Source organism: Gekko japonicus, unplaced genomic scaffold (assembly GCF_001447785.1).
Source record: "Gekko japonicus isolate JY-2015 unplaced genomic scaffold, Gekko_japonicus_V1.1 scaffold2876, whole genome shotgun sequence".
Lineage (NCBI taxonomy): Eukaryota > Metazoa > Chordata > Lepidosauria > Squamata > Gekkonidae > Gekko > Gekko japonicus.
This window is the reverse complement of record NW_015172098.1, coordinates 81,537-99,621: the sequence shown is the minus strand read 5'-3', so window position 1 is coordinate 99,621 and position 18,085 is coordinate 81,537. Positions and strand designations below refer to the sequence as shown.

General features: G+C 41.6%; 1 protein-coding gene across 1 annotated transcript in view; it reads left to right on the top strand.

Annotated features, from left to right (window-relative positions):
• Positions 1–5,947, top strand: part of NAV2 (neuron navigator 2) — a gene marked incomplete at its 5' end in the record, with an annotated part of 115,417 nt that extends 109,470 nt beyond the window's left edge. The window contains 2 exons of the mRNA XM_015420939.1: positions 2,004–2,207; positions 5,102–5,947. Of these exons, the coding sequence (XP_015276425.1) occupies positions 2,004–2,207; positions 5,102–5,227 (330 nt within the window). The remainder of the gene's footprint in view (positions 1–2,003; positions 2,208–5,101) is intronic.
• Between the last annotated feature and the right edge of the window lie 12,138 nt (positions 5,948–18,085).

Sequence of the window (18,085 nt, the reverse complement as noted above, 5' to 3'; positions counted from 1 at the left end):
GCAGTTCCTGTTTAACTCAATGGGATTTACTTACAAGTATAGTTGCTTACGAACATGAAATTGAGCAAACTTCATAACATCTTAACCTTTACCATATTTAGCCTAAAAGGAAATATGATAATGAACATTTCTTGACTGATTCTAGCCATTTTGTGTGATATACTCACATGATTTTGTTGACCCTCTTTGCCTTTAACTTCAAACCAAGGTCCTTTTCTGAAGGTGATTGCTCTGCCTAATTATTTCACTATGATATGTTTTTAAGATCAAACTGAAATTCACAGCTTCAGTTATTCAACTTGAATGACTGATCCTTTAGGAGGCAACATTAATGGTTTCTCCTCCCCCCAATTTTTAATTATTTTCTGCTTCTCGCAATTTTAAATATACATCTGCAGAGACCAATAAGAAATGGGATCATTGATTATTTGGGAAATTACTGTTTCAGTTGCCTGACTCTAGGGGGTGATAATGTTTATCTCTTTGCTGTTAAAAACTTCACCTGGTAATTTCTGCATAGCAGCATAAATTTGGCCAGCACTGTTTTTAATTTGCTCTCTTGGCAGCCGTAAGTATTGTCCTTCCCAGCTACCATCCAGAGACTAGAGAATGGCCTTATAGTACCTGGTGTAATTCTTGTGCTGAAACTAAGCAAGTTGAGTCCTGAGCAATGCCTGGATAAAAACCAAATGTGCAGTGCTCTCTCCCTAGGGGGAAGGAAATGCATGCACTCGGAAGCTTATATCTTGAATAAAACTTTGTTGGTCTTAAAGGTGTCTCTGGACTCGAACTTTGTTCTACTGCACTGGTTTGGCTTTTCCTCGAAATGAAGTTGAAGCCAGACTCTATGTTAAACATCCTGTGAAATAACCTATGGAAAGTAAAATACCTGTGGAAAGTAATAATCTGTGGAAAGCGAATTGTGGATTTGTATAATTTTGGATTCATAATTCATGTATTTATATTTGTGATACTTATTGTACACTTTCAGTACAATTATTTTGCATATGATAGCGACTTCCCCAGTTGGTATTTATTGTTTCCAGGTGAAAGCCGTAGTGAATGTCAGTATATCTAAATGGGATTCCAGGCATCTCAATGAGATCGCTATGGCACCGATTTGTAGTCCCGCTTCAGTGCCATAGCTCTCCCAATAGAATGGTTTTTATTTTATTTTTTTTTAAAAAACCCTCTCAAGGAGATAGTGCGCATGGGGGGGAAATGGCGGGAAAAGAAAGCGGCATGGTTTGAAATGACACACCAGAGACGGCTCCTTACTGGAAGGGAACGGCAGTGTGAAACAGCCGTCCTTGCACCGGTTTATTCCATGACGGTACAATAACAGCTTTAAAAACGTCATGTGAGATTCCACATAGTCTAGAACTCACATTCAGTTAATATGGACTACCAGAACTATTGGGCATCACAGTCATCCTGTATGTCAAATTCATTTTAGAGTACACTTGTCCCCCTCCTTTGCCAAGTGCTGCACACTGCAATGGAAGAGCAGGCATGTGTCTGAGGGTGCCATAGGAACTGTCTTTCAGAAAACTTTGGCCACTCTTCATCACCTTTCTCACTGAAGAGCCCCTCCTAAGCTTCCTCAGCACAGAGCTTGAGTCCCTGGCATCTCCAGTTAAAAGATCTTAGACTTCGAAGAGCTGCTGACAGTCAGAGTAGGTAGTACTGAATTAGATGAACCAGTAGTATAACTTGGTGTCTGGTGGCTTCATGTGTGTTCCAGACGTTTGGAAATCACTGCATCACTTCATTTGCAGTTAAGGTAGTCTAAAAACAGATGTGATGTTGTAATGGAAGAGGATGAAGACAAGAATGTAATAGAAAACACAGGTTTTGACAATCCTCAGTCCATAAATTTCTTCACATTCTGTACTTAAAATAGCATCATTCTGCAGTGCAGTAACTTAAATGGCTAAATATAATAACATAATACATTAAACTGCCCGGCCTTTCATAAAGGATAACTTTGTTCTTGATTGCAGTTGTATGGAAGAAGAGCACCTTGGGAGGACCCTGCAAAATGGGTAATGGACACTTATCCATGGGCAGCTACCCCACAACACCATGAATGGCCTCCTTTGCTGCAACTGCGGCCAGAAGACGTTGGATTTGATGGGTACTCCATGCCACGGGAAGGTTCAACCAGCAAGCAAGTTCCACCCAGTGATGCTGAAGGAGATCCTCTGGTGAGGCTTGTCTTCTACAGTCTCACAGCTAATTAACATTATTTGCAAGTTGTTTTATCTGACAGTTAAATGTGAAATCGGAAGCCAGTATTTCTGGGTTGAATCTGTATGCATTTAGCCATCTGTGTTAGGAACTAAGAATTATGTTATGCTTATGTTGCACTGTGCTTTGCTTGTCCTATCATGCTCACCTTAGGCATATTTTGGAATAAGCATCACTATTGGAAAAGGAGAGTGGGGATGGAAAACAACAATGGTTACACTTCGTGGCCACAGTCTAATCTTATTTAGCTTTCTTCATTTATATCCTACATTTCTCCCCAGTGGGGATCCAAAGTGGCTTACAAATCTCCCCTTCTCCATTTTATCCTCACAAAAAACTCAATGAGGTAAGTTAACCTGAGTGGGTGTGTGACTGGCCCAAGGTCACCCAACAAGCTTCCATGGCAAAGTGAGGGTTCAAATCAGGATCTCTCAGATCTTAGTCAAATACTCTAACCGCTGGTTCTCAAGGCATCGTATATAATAACTGATTACATACACGGAACAGTCACTCAGCCTGGCTAGCACGGAAAGGATAAGGACAGGGAGACAGACTTGCTACAAATCACAACATTATAGTCTGCATAGAAAGGCTATGCCTTGTGTATGTTTTTCTAAGTCAATACACTGCAATAGCATTGCAGTAGCTGCTTTTCCATGGGATCATCCTGTGATACTTACATGAAGGCTTACTACATGAAGGCTTACTAGAATATATGCTTGGCTGATTGCATTTGTTCTAGAAGATGAAGATTCTGTGGAGAAACCTACACAACTGGCCCCAAGCATTTAGTTGCCAGTCTTCAACCAGTACAGCCATGCTGTGAAATAAGCCTATGCAAAAAAGGCCTCACAGTGTCCCAAATTAGTATTTAAGGGGAACCAAAGGAGGGTGTTGTGTTAGCCCCACATCTTTGGCCACCCTTCTCCAACTCCTCTCACTAGTCTAAAGCAAGGGTTACCCAGACTTTTTGAGCCTGCAAGCACATCTGGAATTTTGAGGCAGAGTGGTGGGTGCCACTACAAAATGGCTGCCACAGGAGATTGTGCCAAACACACACACATACATACATACAAAATGGAGGATAGGAAATAGGCAAAGGGATTATAAACACACACTCACTAGCACATACATACACACAGAAGAAGCCAAGGGAGGAATAACATGCACACAGAACAAGATAGCCAGTCGTAGAAAGGAAGGATAAAATCCACAAGGCGAAGACACCCAAGGGCAGAAGGGTTGCTCCACTGTTCCCTAACCACCACCACCACCACTGCCTCACAGCTGATCCCATTTACAGGATCCGGGATCCTTCTCCAGTCAGTGGTTAGGAGGATCCAAGTGAAAAGCCCTTGCTGGTTCTGCCTTCACAACTGACTTGCCTCCTGTGCTGAATCACAGTTTTGGGTGCTCAGGAAGTATCTGTGATCACCATGGTGCCCATGGACATCACATTGGGAAACCCTGGTCTAGAGCCTCCGTATCAGCCCCTTCCTGGCTCTTTTAGAGAGAGTGTGGCAAACTGCATGCTTTTCCTTCTTGCAAGAGGTTGGGAGTCACAGTTTTTCTCTGCCCCTGCATTTCACCCAGCCACTTGGGGACTCTGCCAATCAACTGTAGTAGTGGGGGCTCTTTAAGGGTGAACTTCCCCATGGCAGTATTTTTTTGCTACCTGCCCACAGCAGCCACCAGACATTCAGTGTATCATCATTTTGTGTTCTGTAGCAACTCTTGAAGGATTCACCTTGCAAGTTTTGTGCGTAATTATGCTGCCTTAAAAGTGTTGGAAGTGCATTAGGTTTTGATACTATCATATTGCATTAAAAATCTTACAAAACACATGGTAGTACTTATAGCTCACTGTGTGCTGGATATTATTTAGACAGCCACTTCCATACTAATCATACCTGCAGAAGGCAATCACCACAGTAGGGGCCAGGATGGGTAATGTGGATCAACCAAGATGATTAGAGGGTTGAAGCACCTTCCCTATGAGGAAAGGCTGAAGAGCCTGGGACTTTTCAGTTTAGAAAAGAGGGGGGGATATGATAGAGGCTCATAAAATTATGCATGGGGTGGAGTGAGTTGACGAGTACTTTTTCTCCCTCTCCTGAGTGCATCCAGTGAAGCTGATGAGCTGTAGGTTCAGGACAGACAAAAGGAAATACTACTTTACACAGAGAGTTATTAAAATGTGAGATTCACTGCCAGAGGATGTAGTGGCATTCTGCCCATGGCCACAGGAATAAACAACTTTCAAATGGGATTAGCTAGATTCATGGAGGATAAGGCTATCAATGGCTAGTAGCCATGGTGACTGAGGGGAGCCTCCACATTCAGAGGCACTAAACCTCTGAATCCCAGAGCCAGAAGGCAACATCAGGGGAAGGCCTTGACCTCTATGCCCTGCTGTTGGCCGTCTAGAGGAACTGGGTGGCCACTGTGTGAGGCAGGATGCTGGACTAGATGGACCACTGATCTGATCCAGCAGGGCTTTTCTTATGTTTTTAAGTTCCTTAAGTAAGATTTACTTTTTTGACATAAACTAGGACCACTGGATTTTCATAAGCAGTCCAACTTGTGTTGGCTGATACATCTACACAACCTAGTTAAAATTCATTCCCTGCTGTACAGAGAGACTGCAAAAGTCAACTCATGTAGGAAAACCTGTTTGAAGAATCCACCCTTTTCCTAGTAATTTTACTCCTTTGGGCTACTGAATATGCTGCTATCATGGAATTTATGTAATATGTGAACTCTGTTTGTTAGGAGATGTTCAGTTACTGAGGAAATGCACGTGCAAACGGGACTTTCCAATAAAGCTTCTGGCCCTTCCTTATTTACTCAGATGAACATGCTGATGCGATTGCAAGAGGCAGCCAACTACTCGAGCCCCCAGAGCTACGACAGTGACTCCAACAGCAATAGCCATCACGATGACATCCTTGACTCATCCCTGGAATCAACATTGTGATACAAGCCCAGCAGAAATGATTGCTTCCAGCCTTGCTTAGAAAATCCAATTGCCAACTCATGAGGGATAAATGGTCTTTTGTCCAGATGGACATCTCAGTATTAAAGCTGCAAGAACAATACAAACTTATTCCACCCACACCCCACATACCCCAGTCAGATTCATGTATGGGTGCAGGCAACCCAGTTGATGTTTTTGTATTGTGCTTTTGTTGTTATTATTATTATTATTATTTTCCTTTCTTGATAATAAGAACTGCACTACTTTATTTTTGTTCTTTTGATGTTGCTGTGAGCTCACATGCCTAAGACACTGAATACATGTATTTTTTCGTACAAACAATATTAGTCCTAGTAATTTGGGGGTGAGGGGAAAAGAAAGGAAAACGCTTGCCTTCAGAGCAAAAAACAAAATAGCATTTGTGCCATGTACTGTTGAGAAAGGAAGGAAAGGGGGTGGATCTTGCCTATGCTGCTTCTGACCAAACTCATTCAGCCATGGCTGAATTTTTTGTAAGCCATCTTTGCAGGCCAACCTTAGCTACAGATAGTACTGGTGCTATAACAGAACTGCTTGCCTTGGTAATAAAGTTACATAGAAGGCAAAGAACTGCAATGCAGGGAAATTAGAAATATTCAGATATGTTCTTCTTGCAACCTTTGGATCCTGTCTATACTTCAGAGATTTATTTTATTTGTTAGACACCCAGCCCCTTTTCAAACTGCCTTTGTATTCTGTTTTAGTAACTGGATGCTGATGGATTTTTTCTGTCATTTCAGACAGACCCATTTTAGTAACTGGTTGCTAGCAGAATTTATCTACCTGTTCATACAAACCCGCTTGCATCAGGTTAGCAAAGTGTGGTTACCGCTCTTGAGGGAAACTGCTTTTTTCTATTTTCAACCCCTTTGTTGCTGTTCTGAATCACTGGTATGCTGTCCATAGTGCTTTCCACAATGCCGCTTTTTACGCCACCCATTTTTGCCACACAATCTTCCTCAGACTTTTTTTTAATGTTCTAAGATGAATGCTAGAGTGCTAAACTGCTAAAGCACTGAAGTGCTATAGCAGCACCATTGAGATGTATTGGCTCCATTGTGTCAATGCATCTCAATGGCGCCACAGTAGCACTTCAGTGCTATAGTGGTTTAATGCTATAGTGCTCACCCTAGAACGTTTTTTAAAAGCCCAAGGAAGATCACGCGGCAAAAAAGGACAGGAGGGGGGGGGGCGTGGCACTGTTTGAAATAGCCATAGCATTTCAGAGACAGCTTGTTAATGGAAGGAAATTTGCTGTATAAAACCCCCATCCCTGTATCGCTTTACTCACAATTGGGCCAACAACGAATAACATCCAGTTTAGAATGGTAATGTGAAAAGGGCCCCAGTGTAGCTTCAGTCCACAGAATACTGTTAGTGTTCATCCTTCACTGAAACAAAATGAAGACTGAGCTACTGCAGATGTTTGTGGATTTGGACATGCTACCCACTTTCTGCTTTCATTTTTGCTGTAGCAGTTTCCATTGCTGAAGAGACAAGCCTCTTTTAAAGCTGCACAATTGCTTAGCAGTGGACCTGATACCTCAAAAAGTGAAAACAGATGTCCAGCTAAGTGTGTAATTCTTTTTCCTGCATTCATACTCTTTCTTGGGAAAGAGCTGAATTGGGATACAAAAACCAATTAACTTAAAATTTTGTAAAAATGTTGATTGTTACACCGTGGGTCAAAAACCTAATTAAAAAAAAAATTAAGTGACAGTGGTCGGGATCCAAATGGCTACTTACCTTGTCAATTTTGTACTCCCCCCATTCCTCTGAATAGCTAATCCCATGCCATGTGGCAGTATTTTTGAAACTGTCTCAATTTCCAGAATGGTTTGCAACAGGGCATGGAAGGTTGCTGTACAGGGAGGGTCTAACGGTGCCATTCTAAGCAGAGTTACACTCTTATAAGCTTTTGCCTTCAATGGATGCAGACCAGTGTGTAACTCTGTTTAGAATGGCATTGTAAAGTTCCTTGGGATTCACTGAACTACCAGTAGTATCATGGATATTTGGGACCTGGCAAGTCTCTCTCCAGGTCAGCCACAGAGGCTGCTTCTACCTAGATAGTGATATACAGTACACAAATTAAGTCCTTTGCTTGCCTCGTATTATGTACCACCTTAGAAGATGCTAGGGTTGCCAAGTGCTTACCTGTTCTGGAGCGAGGGAGTCCAGCCTTGCTCCAGGAGTCTTTGTGCGCGCGCACCCCGCAAGCACATCACACAGAAGTGACGCAAGGACGTTGGTGGCGGGGCCACAATCATCCGAGGGAAAATCATAGAGTTTTCCCTCAGATGATTGTGGCCCTGCCCCCAACGTCCCTGACGTGCTTGCGTCACTTCCGTGTGATGTGCTTTGGGGGTGGGGTTCCCCCCGGGGGCCCGATCCGGCGGCGGTGGGGAACGGGCCTCCCGGGCGGGGGTTTCCCCGCCCCCCGGGGGGACTTGACATCCCATGAAGATGCATTTGTTATCCCCACGTCTCCTCCTCCTCAAACTCTGAATCTTGTGAAATAAATTTGGGACTACGTGCTTTTCTTTTTTGAAAAAGCTAATTTGATATCATACTTGAATTAAACCGGTCTTTGAGTCTAGGAGAATTGTATTTATAAAGATTTTCAATTTGAAAAGATCCCATTTTTAAGCCATGGCCAAGCAGCAAAACCCGATTCTCATCTTCTCCTCCCTCTTCTTCTCTCCAAACGCACAGAATAAAAGTTAATTGTTTAAGCTTGGTGCTTCTGCTGAGAAACAAGGACACCTCACAAAGCATTGCACTCTTTTTTTCCCCTTAATAAATAGTTGGAACAGAGACAACAGCAACCAATCAGCTGTCTCAAGCTGTACCTCAGCTTAGAGGCACAGTCCTCAACAGTGTCACACACAAGCAAGCCTTTTCAGCTATCTTTGGGTGCTGATTTTTTAAAGCGATGCCTTACTTACTTTCTACTAATTGTGTTAGAATTCCATTAGTGCTGTATATGATGGGTTTTCTTATTTAAACAAAACAGGGCTAAAGATGTCATCTCTTGGAATATAATAGTGTGAGTTGCTGTGAATATTGTTTGTAATGAGATCTGATCTTTCTTTTGGTTTTTTTTTAAAATGTGACAATAACTAAAGTAAGGGATGGAAAGAGAGCTTTTCTTTTTAGCATGTCCATATCAGCCTGCAGCAGAATTATTCATTGGACAGCTGTTGAGCCAATGCAGGAAAAATAAACCTTTTTCTATGATACTGCATGACATTGTTACTGAACGGAAAGAAAGTGAGAGTCTTTGGGTAGGTTTTTAAACATGCAGGCAAAATATTTGCTGCATTTTTTAAAGGTGTGTTCATCTTTTGTGGTTCTAATATAATACAACAGACACATGGTTGTGATGCTACCAGGACTCATTTACTGAGCAGGTAGTTTATAATACCTCATAACTTTCTGCTTTCAGTGAGACGAGTGAAATTTAACCTGTTGTCTTTCGTCTGTTGAGAGCTGGTCATGATCTGCTGCCGTTACTTTTTTCTCGTTGATGCTCTTTTGAAATAACTTGGTGATTTCAAAAGAAAATTTCTGAAGACGAGTGAAATTTAACCTGTTGTCTTTCATCTGCTGAGAGCTGGTCATGAATCTGCGGCCGTTACTTTTTTCTCATTGATGCTCTTTTGAAATAACTCAGTGATTTCAAAAGAAAATTTCTGGTTGCTCAAATGGATGAACTGTTTTAATCAGAAGTATATTTGACTGTTTTCTGTTAGTAAAATAGAAGAAGGTTACCCAACTAATCTTCTTCTAATTTAATTATTGAAAATAAGAAGGTCCCTGTTGGATCAGACAATGGTCCAGCACTTGTTTCCCAGAGCAGCTACCAGATACCCAGAAGGCCCATAACAGAATCATAAAGACTGACCCCCTCCAATGCCCCCCCCCAAAACTGACATTCAGAAACAGAGGTCCCATTTAGGTATTCTGCCTGATAGCTACTGAGGGACCTATCCTCCCATTAATTTGTCTAGTCCACTCTAAAAGCCAACTAATTTGCCACATTGATTCCCAAATCAAGGTAATAAAGCTAAAGGGGCATGAGGTTCAGCACTCCAAAGCTTCTGCTTCCCAGCACTGATCATGGAGCACAAGTTTGAAAGGCTTCCTAGATCAAAAATTATCTTCATGTGGAAAGATAGACTGTCATGGGGACCTCTCCCTGGCATGCTAAATTTCTACCAGCTAGGAATTTTTGCTTCAATAGCATTCAACTATGAGATTCACCCACTACTTGCTCTCTGATGTGGTACAGTCTGAGAGGGTTGTACCACTTTTTAAACAAAATACTTGTACAGGTTTATTACACCAACACAGAACAAAATCTGAACTTCATCCGACAATATGCTTTCCGTCATAGGAGTATGTTTGTATTTTCTCAATAAAAGAAAACTATGTTCCTGCTGTCAAACTTTCCTTTAAAAATATACCTGAAATTCTTTCAATTGAAATATAATTGTCTTATATATTCTTCCATGGGAACAATTCCAAAAACCGTGAAGTGGGAAAAGACCATTTGCTTTGGAGCAAACCCCTCAGTGTAGACCTTAGTGGGACTGGTTCTTAAATTGCTTGGTTTTAACAGTTTGCAATTTGGACCTCATGGATGTTGTGATGTAGGAAACCTGATGTCAGTGGAACTGAGGAAGTCTTAGGAGGTTGTAATACTTCCTTCATGGCTTCAGAGTCTTGAAGACTGACTGAAGATATAACCAGACTCATATGATTGGTAGCAACTACATACGATCTCTGTCTGGAGGCTAGAAGAATGAGTGCTATCTAAACAAGGTATTCCCAATGTAATGCTGGGGGAACATCTGCTTACATACATGTATTTTCTCTAATGCTAAATTTAGGAAACAATTACCTCCAAACACATGCACACATTTCCCCTTTATTCTGGTGGTAGAAAGCAAATGGATAAGCAGTCTTCAAGCGTGTGTCCCAAGGGCTAAATCATACAACTGAATCACTGCTGTCAGACTTTGTTGTATCTATTTGGATCCAATTTATCAGAGTTCATATGTATTTTCTAAGCAGGTGGTCCCCACCACAAGTTAATATGTGTGAATGCGTAACTCTTAAAAACTCAATACCTAAATGAGCATTCACTTGAGTTCCAGAAACATACAGCATGAGGTTCATGAAGAAATATTACATATTTGCCTTGATTCAGCGATTTCCTTGCAGATGTCCTTATAAAAGATGTCTAGTGATTCCTTGTAGATGTGTGCATTCTGATTTATGTAGATAGGTAAAAGACTCATCAGTTATTTCAAGGAACTGACAGTTCTACATGTGCAAAAAGATACCTATTTAGAACTGACATTTCCAAAAAAATGGTTGGGAAAATTTTCTTATGCCCTGTTTCTTCACAAAAGTGCAACTGGATTATGTATTGGCAGATATCAAGACACAGTTATTATTCACAGGAATAGTATGATTCAGAAAAATACCAACTGAAGTCTAAGTTGCCCTATCACCTTTCAATGGACTCTTGCAATTCAGAAGTATTGCTGAATCATGCCTTTTGAAATATTAACTACACTAAACTGAGGTTATATGAAAACTATGATCAGGATTCAGTATGTTTTTTCTGCCCTACACAGCAAAGGAGTTTATTCTCTCATAGACCCTAGTTTGGGTCACTGAAAAATATTTAACTTTGAGGTACTTTTGTCCTTTTTAATTGTCATACAACTGTAGTGTCCTTTCTGAAACTTCGGGAAGCAGGGTTGCCTGTTATGCACATTTTTAACCTAGCTCATCTTTTCAGTCTAATCGACCCTCTTTCTTGGTTGACCTAACATTTTGTTTAGATTGCTTCCAGTTTGTCTTTTTGCTCCCTACAAAGTTGGCATAATGTACTTTTTAAAGAGAAGTACAAGACTCTATGCAACAGTCATGTTTAATTATAAATGGGAAGCACAGAAAATGTTCCTTTTCATCTTAACTGCCAAGAATTGTGCAAATCATAAGACAGATGTTAGATACATTTTTTTAAAAGTTTTTAGGGTGATGGTGGAGAGACAGGGAAGATTTGGCTAGCCTTTTTAAATATTTTGCAAAAAAAACAAAACCCCACCCCCCATCCTACACTATTGCATTGGTGACGCTTAAAATTTTGATATTCTGTGTCTTGAATCTTTGTCTAAATGTGACAAATCTTTTAAGGAAAACAAAACAAAAAAACAAAAAAAATTATTGTGGCTATTAAATGGAAGGTTGCTGTTTTGATCTAGTTGTTTCCAGTGGAACCATTGATGAGAAACGTTCTCCAAGATGTACATTTTTCATTGTAACATAGAAATGTAAATATTTGATTACAAGTGCTGCATTTTGATGACTTTTTTCTAGCCATTTTTAAAGAGAAAAACTAGGAATTGAGTATTTTGTGTACAGTATGATCCCTCCCCCCCCACCTCCCTATTTAATTTTCTGTTACCATTTAGGATTGGCATTTGCAAATGGTCTGTTTGAGATCATGTCTCCCTCTGCCTTGCCCAATACCTCTCCCCCCGTCCTGTGTCATGGAGGCTAATGATTGTACCAGTCTTAAATTATTCATGATTCAATAAATTTGATGCTTATTTATTCAGATTTGTTGGTCTGAAGAGCCATTTTTATTGTCATGAGCAAAATAAGGATTGGAACTTATTTTGTGTTGTTCCTATGCTGCATATATGGTGACAAACTAGTGGTGACTATGTTGTCTCTGGTTCATCAATCCAGCCTCATTGGGCTGCATCTAGATCAGTGATGCACACGCGGTAGTTTGTGAGCCACCTGTGGCTCTTCTGGACACTGTTGCCCCATGTGGCACCCACCGCATGGGTCAGGAAAGCAAGAAAGGTTGTTGCCATATGGGGCTTCTGGTTGGCAGGTGATTCCTTGATCTTGACACAGCTGCCATTGAAGGAACTGGAGGACAGGTAAGGGGTCAGCCTTCCTGACAGGTCGCTCTTATGCCAGTGCTGGAAGTGAAGGGCTTTCCGACACATGCCTCCCCCTTTCCTGCAGCCTCTGCATTCTCACCCCAGCACCCAAGTGGCAGCCAGGAGGAGAAGAAGCTGCCTCCAGAGAAGAGAAGGCACAACTACCATCATCACGGCAGCCACCCAGGAAAAGAGCAAGCTGCCTACAGCGGGTGGTGGTGGTTTTACTGCCCTTTCTCCACAGCCAGCTTGCTCTCTTCCCAGAGCCTCCGCAGTCTGACTCTTTTGCCTGAGCTGTTGAGTCTCAAGCTGGGCGAGAAGGAGAGAGTGAGACGGGCAGGAAGAGAAGCTCTTCCTGTCACTCCAGGGCTGGCTAACATTCCACAGTGGTGGGGCAGGAAACCCTACATGCACCGTTATTGTTAGGTGTTTTAATATTAATCATTGTATCTTGTATTACTGTATTTGTAGGTAGTGCAAGGTGGCACAAAGGAGTCATGTGGCTCTTTTGGTTGACAGTAACTCTGAATATTGCTCTCCTCGAGCTGCAGAGCAAGTACTACTAATCTATGTAGCTATTTCAGTTTTATATCAAAGTAATAAAAGCACAGACGCACAGTGTTGAGAAGAATTAAGGCCACAACCCAGCCAGGGTTAAACACTTTGAAACCCCTTTGATTTCACTTGAGGTAATTTAAGCAAATAGTTTACTCTCACACCAAGATGGCATCATGTGGCAAATTTGAGAAATGTAAATAGTTATTTAAATGTGGCCACCAGATGGCAGCAAAGTAGGTTGAAATGGGTTTGGCCACTAAATAGCTATATGACCACAGACAAGTCCAACACATGTTTAAAAATTAACCTCTGCATCTTCCCCATCGAATAAAATCCAGCCTGTAATTAATTACATTTTCTTTCATATATTATGATGTGCTTATTATAGTTTTTCCCTCTAAGATAAAATGCCCATCCAGCATGTAGTGTTTTGCTGACTCCTCAAAATATTCATTTAAAATATTTAGATTCCTCACTCTCAGCTGAAACTTTTACATAAAGCAACTTGCAGCAGTAATAATTAGCAACATAGCATTCCAAAAATTACCAGCAAAGATCTTTAACAAGCACCTTTACAGCATAAAACAAAAGACTTAAAAACACTATAGCAGCAAATTCTGAAGGCAAGTAACAAGAAACATTTATTTATGCCCTACTTTTTCCCCTGAAGGGACTCGTTACAAGACAAAATATAGTCTTAATAAACCAGCCAACAAAAACAAATCAACAAATTATGTCCTAACCCTTCTCCCTTGCAGCATTGCCGAAGAAGACAGTTGCAATTGTATTAAAGGGGAATCCTTTGCAGGAACCAGCTTACTGCTACAGAATACATACTCAGTTCAGGAAATAAATTTTGCCCCCCACACACCTTTCCTACAACACACTAGTAAGGAGAGTAAGGTTTGTTGGAGAAAAAGATACGAGCACTGCAGGCCTCAGTTTGACCCAGAGCTCCTCAAAATCTCTTAACTCAAGAACTGGTCTTTCATATTACAAAGTAACAAAGCAAGAAGGCCATAGGCCACATGTAGAATACGTCAAAGGTATTCCCTCTTCACTGGGCATTTAACTACTTACAACCAGCCCAAACCAGATTAAGTGTTGCTGGTGTCACAAAAGAGATTTTCAGGAATCCAACACCTTTCCTTCCAAGAGGAAATAATTTTCAAAAGCTCTGGTAACAGAATGACAGAGAGCATGGGCAGAATGCCACTAACGATACAATCCTATACATGTCATATTCAATGAGATCCACTCTTGAGCAAGCATATAAAGGACTGGAGCCTGAAAGAAGTTTGGTTTTCTTGGGGCAAGGAAGTTTATACTGGGGGGGGGGTGCTTCAGCCTCTTTCCTCACACACACATTAACGTTACCTCTTATCACTCTTCAACTTCTTAGAGCCAAAGGCAAGGCTGAAGGACATATTTCTCCCTCACACTAGGAGGGAAGCTGGGCTTCATTCTGCAGTAGCAGAATCCCATTGTGGGATGCATATACATAACCAGGCCTTGCCCTCTTATGAACAGAAAATGGCTGCATTATTCGAAGTTTGAAAGGGCCCAGCCAAATCCCCTCAGTGAAATGGACACTTAAAAAAAAGGGGGGGGCTGGATTCAATAAAACATAGCACTGTGAATGAGAGCAAAGGGAGAATTTAAAGAGACAGTACACTAGATAGTTGGGGCTTTGGTAATAGGATGGGACCTGGAGATCTTTTGCAATTGCAGCTGGTCACCAGCCCATAGAGATCAGTTCCCCTGGAGAAAATGGCTGCTTTGGTGATTGGACTATATGGCCTTATACCCTGCTGAGTTCACTCCCCAGGCACTACCTCAGCAGGGTCCATCTGCCAAAGTTGCCCTTTTTTCCAGGAAAACTGATCTCTGTAGTCTGGAGATCAGTTGTAACACTAGGAGATCTCCAGGTCCCACCTGGAGGCTACACCCCCAAATTGCCAGGAATTTCTCAATGTAGACATGGCAGCCCTCCTTACAAAAATTATACATGTGTATAGGCATACAATTGTTGGACTCCATGGGATATTTAAACTGGTGCAGTGTGTGCGCGCGTGCACGTGTGAAAGGGGCATGAAGAGAGAAAAGGTAGACAGAAGCTAGACACTCCTAAAATGTTTGGCAAAAGCTTAAATCCAGCCATGCGCAGTCAGAAACACGGACAGACAGTGCACATTGGCTTCTGCAACCAGTGCCTTCCTCCCTACATGTCCTAGTACCTTGAGACTAACTGTACAACATCTTGCTCAAGTGGAAACGCAAGTGGAGAATACAAGAAATTTGACTTAGAGCAAGCAGCTACCACAGTCTTTTTCTGGTCTTTCTGCTTGCACAAGAGCTGTAGTGCAAGCAGAAATTCTGCGCTAGATGCAGTCCAAAGTGTGGTATTTTTCACAAGACTGTTGCAGTGATGCTGTGTTGGCCAGAGATACTGTAGGAATACCTTTCCTCATTGACAGCTATGTGCTTGAAAATTAGTGCCCCATCCATCCAGCACATGCTATCTGCTTCCGAGCTGGGAGTTCTGTTCACAGAAGCATTTGTGTGCGGCTCCTCTTTCAGATTGTGTGGTCCATTATTGGTCGTCACTAGCAGAAGAAGCTGGTCAGGAGATTAGTAAAGTCAGAATCAGATGGGACACTTCAAACAAGGCATTTTCGACAGAAGCCTATGACACTTTTCCAAATTTGAGGGCTGTTTTGCACACTTCTGCCAAATTGCACAGCCAAAAGTGTGGAAATCTGTCATCTGAAACAGCGCTCAGGGCTAATGGAGACTGAATATTAACATGGTCAACAATCCTTGACAGCTCCCTCCGTGGTCACTGATGGGTTTTGATTTTTTGCCCAGGAGGAAGGGAAGAAGAGGATCTTGGATGTGGTCATAACAGAGCTGTTGTTTCACAAATTTTTGTTGCAGAATTAAGTTGGCGTGGATGATACAGGTACCCAAGAGTGTTATTAGAAGTAAGCAGAAGAACTTCTATACACAACAATTCTTCAGGGACAAAGAATGACACATCCACACTCTTTTCAGCTCCAAAATGATCCTCTCATGATCGAACAGCAGAGCATTGACTGTGGCGTACTACCCCGTCACTAATCGAGTGACTTCTATGTGCGTGTTAAACCATGATGGACAACCATTTCTCTGTTTGAAGTACAATCTGATCAGAAATATGAGCAGGATTCTCGAATGGTCAAAACATTACTTTTTTTATTGAACACCCGAAATTTGTCTAAACTCTGTTGTGACTGTGAATGGTTTGTGAATGTGTGTTCTTGAAGTACTTTCCTGTAGCTACCTCCTTCTCTTCCCCTCCTGCTATTCATCTAACACACCTGGGGGGGGGGGTTTAGTTTACAAAAGAAGAACTTTCCTTGGGTGGCTCTAGCATGTTATGCTTGGTGTGGGTGAGGGGAGAGTGTGCAAAGCTGTGTGGCTTCTCTCCACAGCATTCTGGTGATGGCTGTTTTCCTACCTGACCCCCAAGCTGACAGTGATTCATGTTAATCAGGTGCACTAAACCAGAACACAAATGTTCTGATGCTGCCACTAGGAACTGTGGTACAATCATGTTCTGAGCATGCAGAAATACTACAAATGACATAGACTGATGAATAACACTGACTGCACAGGTCCAAAGGCAGTAAAGTAAAGATAAAGGTTTCCCTTGCTCAAAAGCTAGTCAAATCTGACTCTAGGGGGTAGTGCTCATCTCTGTTTCCAAGCCGAAGAGCCAGCGCTGTCTGAAGATGTTTCTGTGGCCAGCATGACTAAATGCCAAGGCACGCAGAAGGCTGTTGCCTTCCCACCGAAGCGGTACCTATTTATCTACTTGCAATTTCTTGCTTTCAAACTGCTAGGTTGGCAGGAGCTGAGGCAGAGACGGGAGCTCACTCCATCTTGCGGCACCCGGGTCTTACAAACATTCCAAATGTAGGTGATTTTAAATGATGCACGATCTGCCCATGAGAACCCTAACTCAAACAAACTAGGAAACAAAATGTTTTAACATGTTAATGGCCAGATACCATGCTGAAGGTTGCTAGCAGCTCTCATGCAAAACTGGTCAATTTTTGAAATCAAATAATCTCTAATTAATTGATGAGCATCACTATAGTAGTTACGAAATACAGGAGCACTGGCTCATTTCCTTGGGACGAGTGTGCCTATTTTTAAACACAATGAAACCTTGGGTGGAAATGTGCCAGAATTACTGCCCAAGTCAACTTAAATCAATGCATGAAAAAATCACATTCGACTTCTAAAAACGATCAGTCTCACACTCTTTTTTTATTTGGCATTTGCTTCATCTGTTATATATACACATATTTAAAATCTGTACACAGTAAAAAATAAACAATGATTTTATAAGTTACACAGTTAAACCGCTAAACATCTCTTTGAGTTAAAAAAAATTACAAAATAGCTCCAACTGCACACCCCTTCCCCTCATCCATATATAGCAAAGTCCATCTGTATACTCACAGTAGGCTTGGTAAAAAAATATCCATACAGTGTGTAAGAGTACAAAATAATGTACAGTTTATAAAAGCTGTGCAAAGACAGCAAAGTTCAGTAAAAAAAATCAAAGAGATGTGGCCCATTTCCCTATGTTCACATTACAGCTTCAGCAGACACAAAACGAAGGATGGCCAAAGAACTGGGGACAGATGTGGATGTGGTGCCAAGAGAGATCAATAAATTAACATAAAACATTCCCATTTAGATTTATGGCAGTGGCCAGAAACAATCTAAGGCCCTGTTCCCTGACTGTATTCTACTGTAGGCTGTGAATGGCTCAGAAGAACACTGATCCGTCAGCAGCCTAGAGGATGTGACTGGTACAGCAGCCATTCTCAAGAGTATGGTTTCTTGGGAATGCCTCCGAGTCCTTTGGAGAAAATTAATACATCCTGAAGTTTACTTGAACTCTCCTGTAAGAACTCTCCTGGAATCACTAATTGAATGTTTTCTAACAAGGAGGTTTTCAAAGCACAGTTTTGTTTTGTTTTGAATTGACCTTTTAGTCTGTAACTTCCATTGAAAAAGTGCAAGGAGGCTGGCTGGTCAGCAATAACCACAGGAAGCTCTGAAACAGCAAGGTTCTTCTAATTATGGTAAAGATGTGGGTGCAAGATAACCAATACATTGCATATGTGAACCATGTAGACTTGTGGACGGACACCACCTCTTCAATTAAATAGCTCTTAGTGTATTTACATCTTCACAATGTTCCCTGTTGGGACAGCAAGAAGAGAAGTCT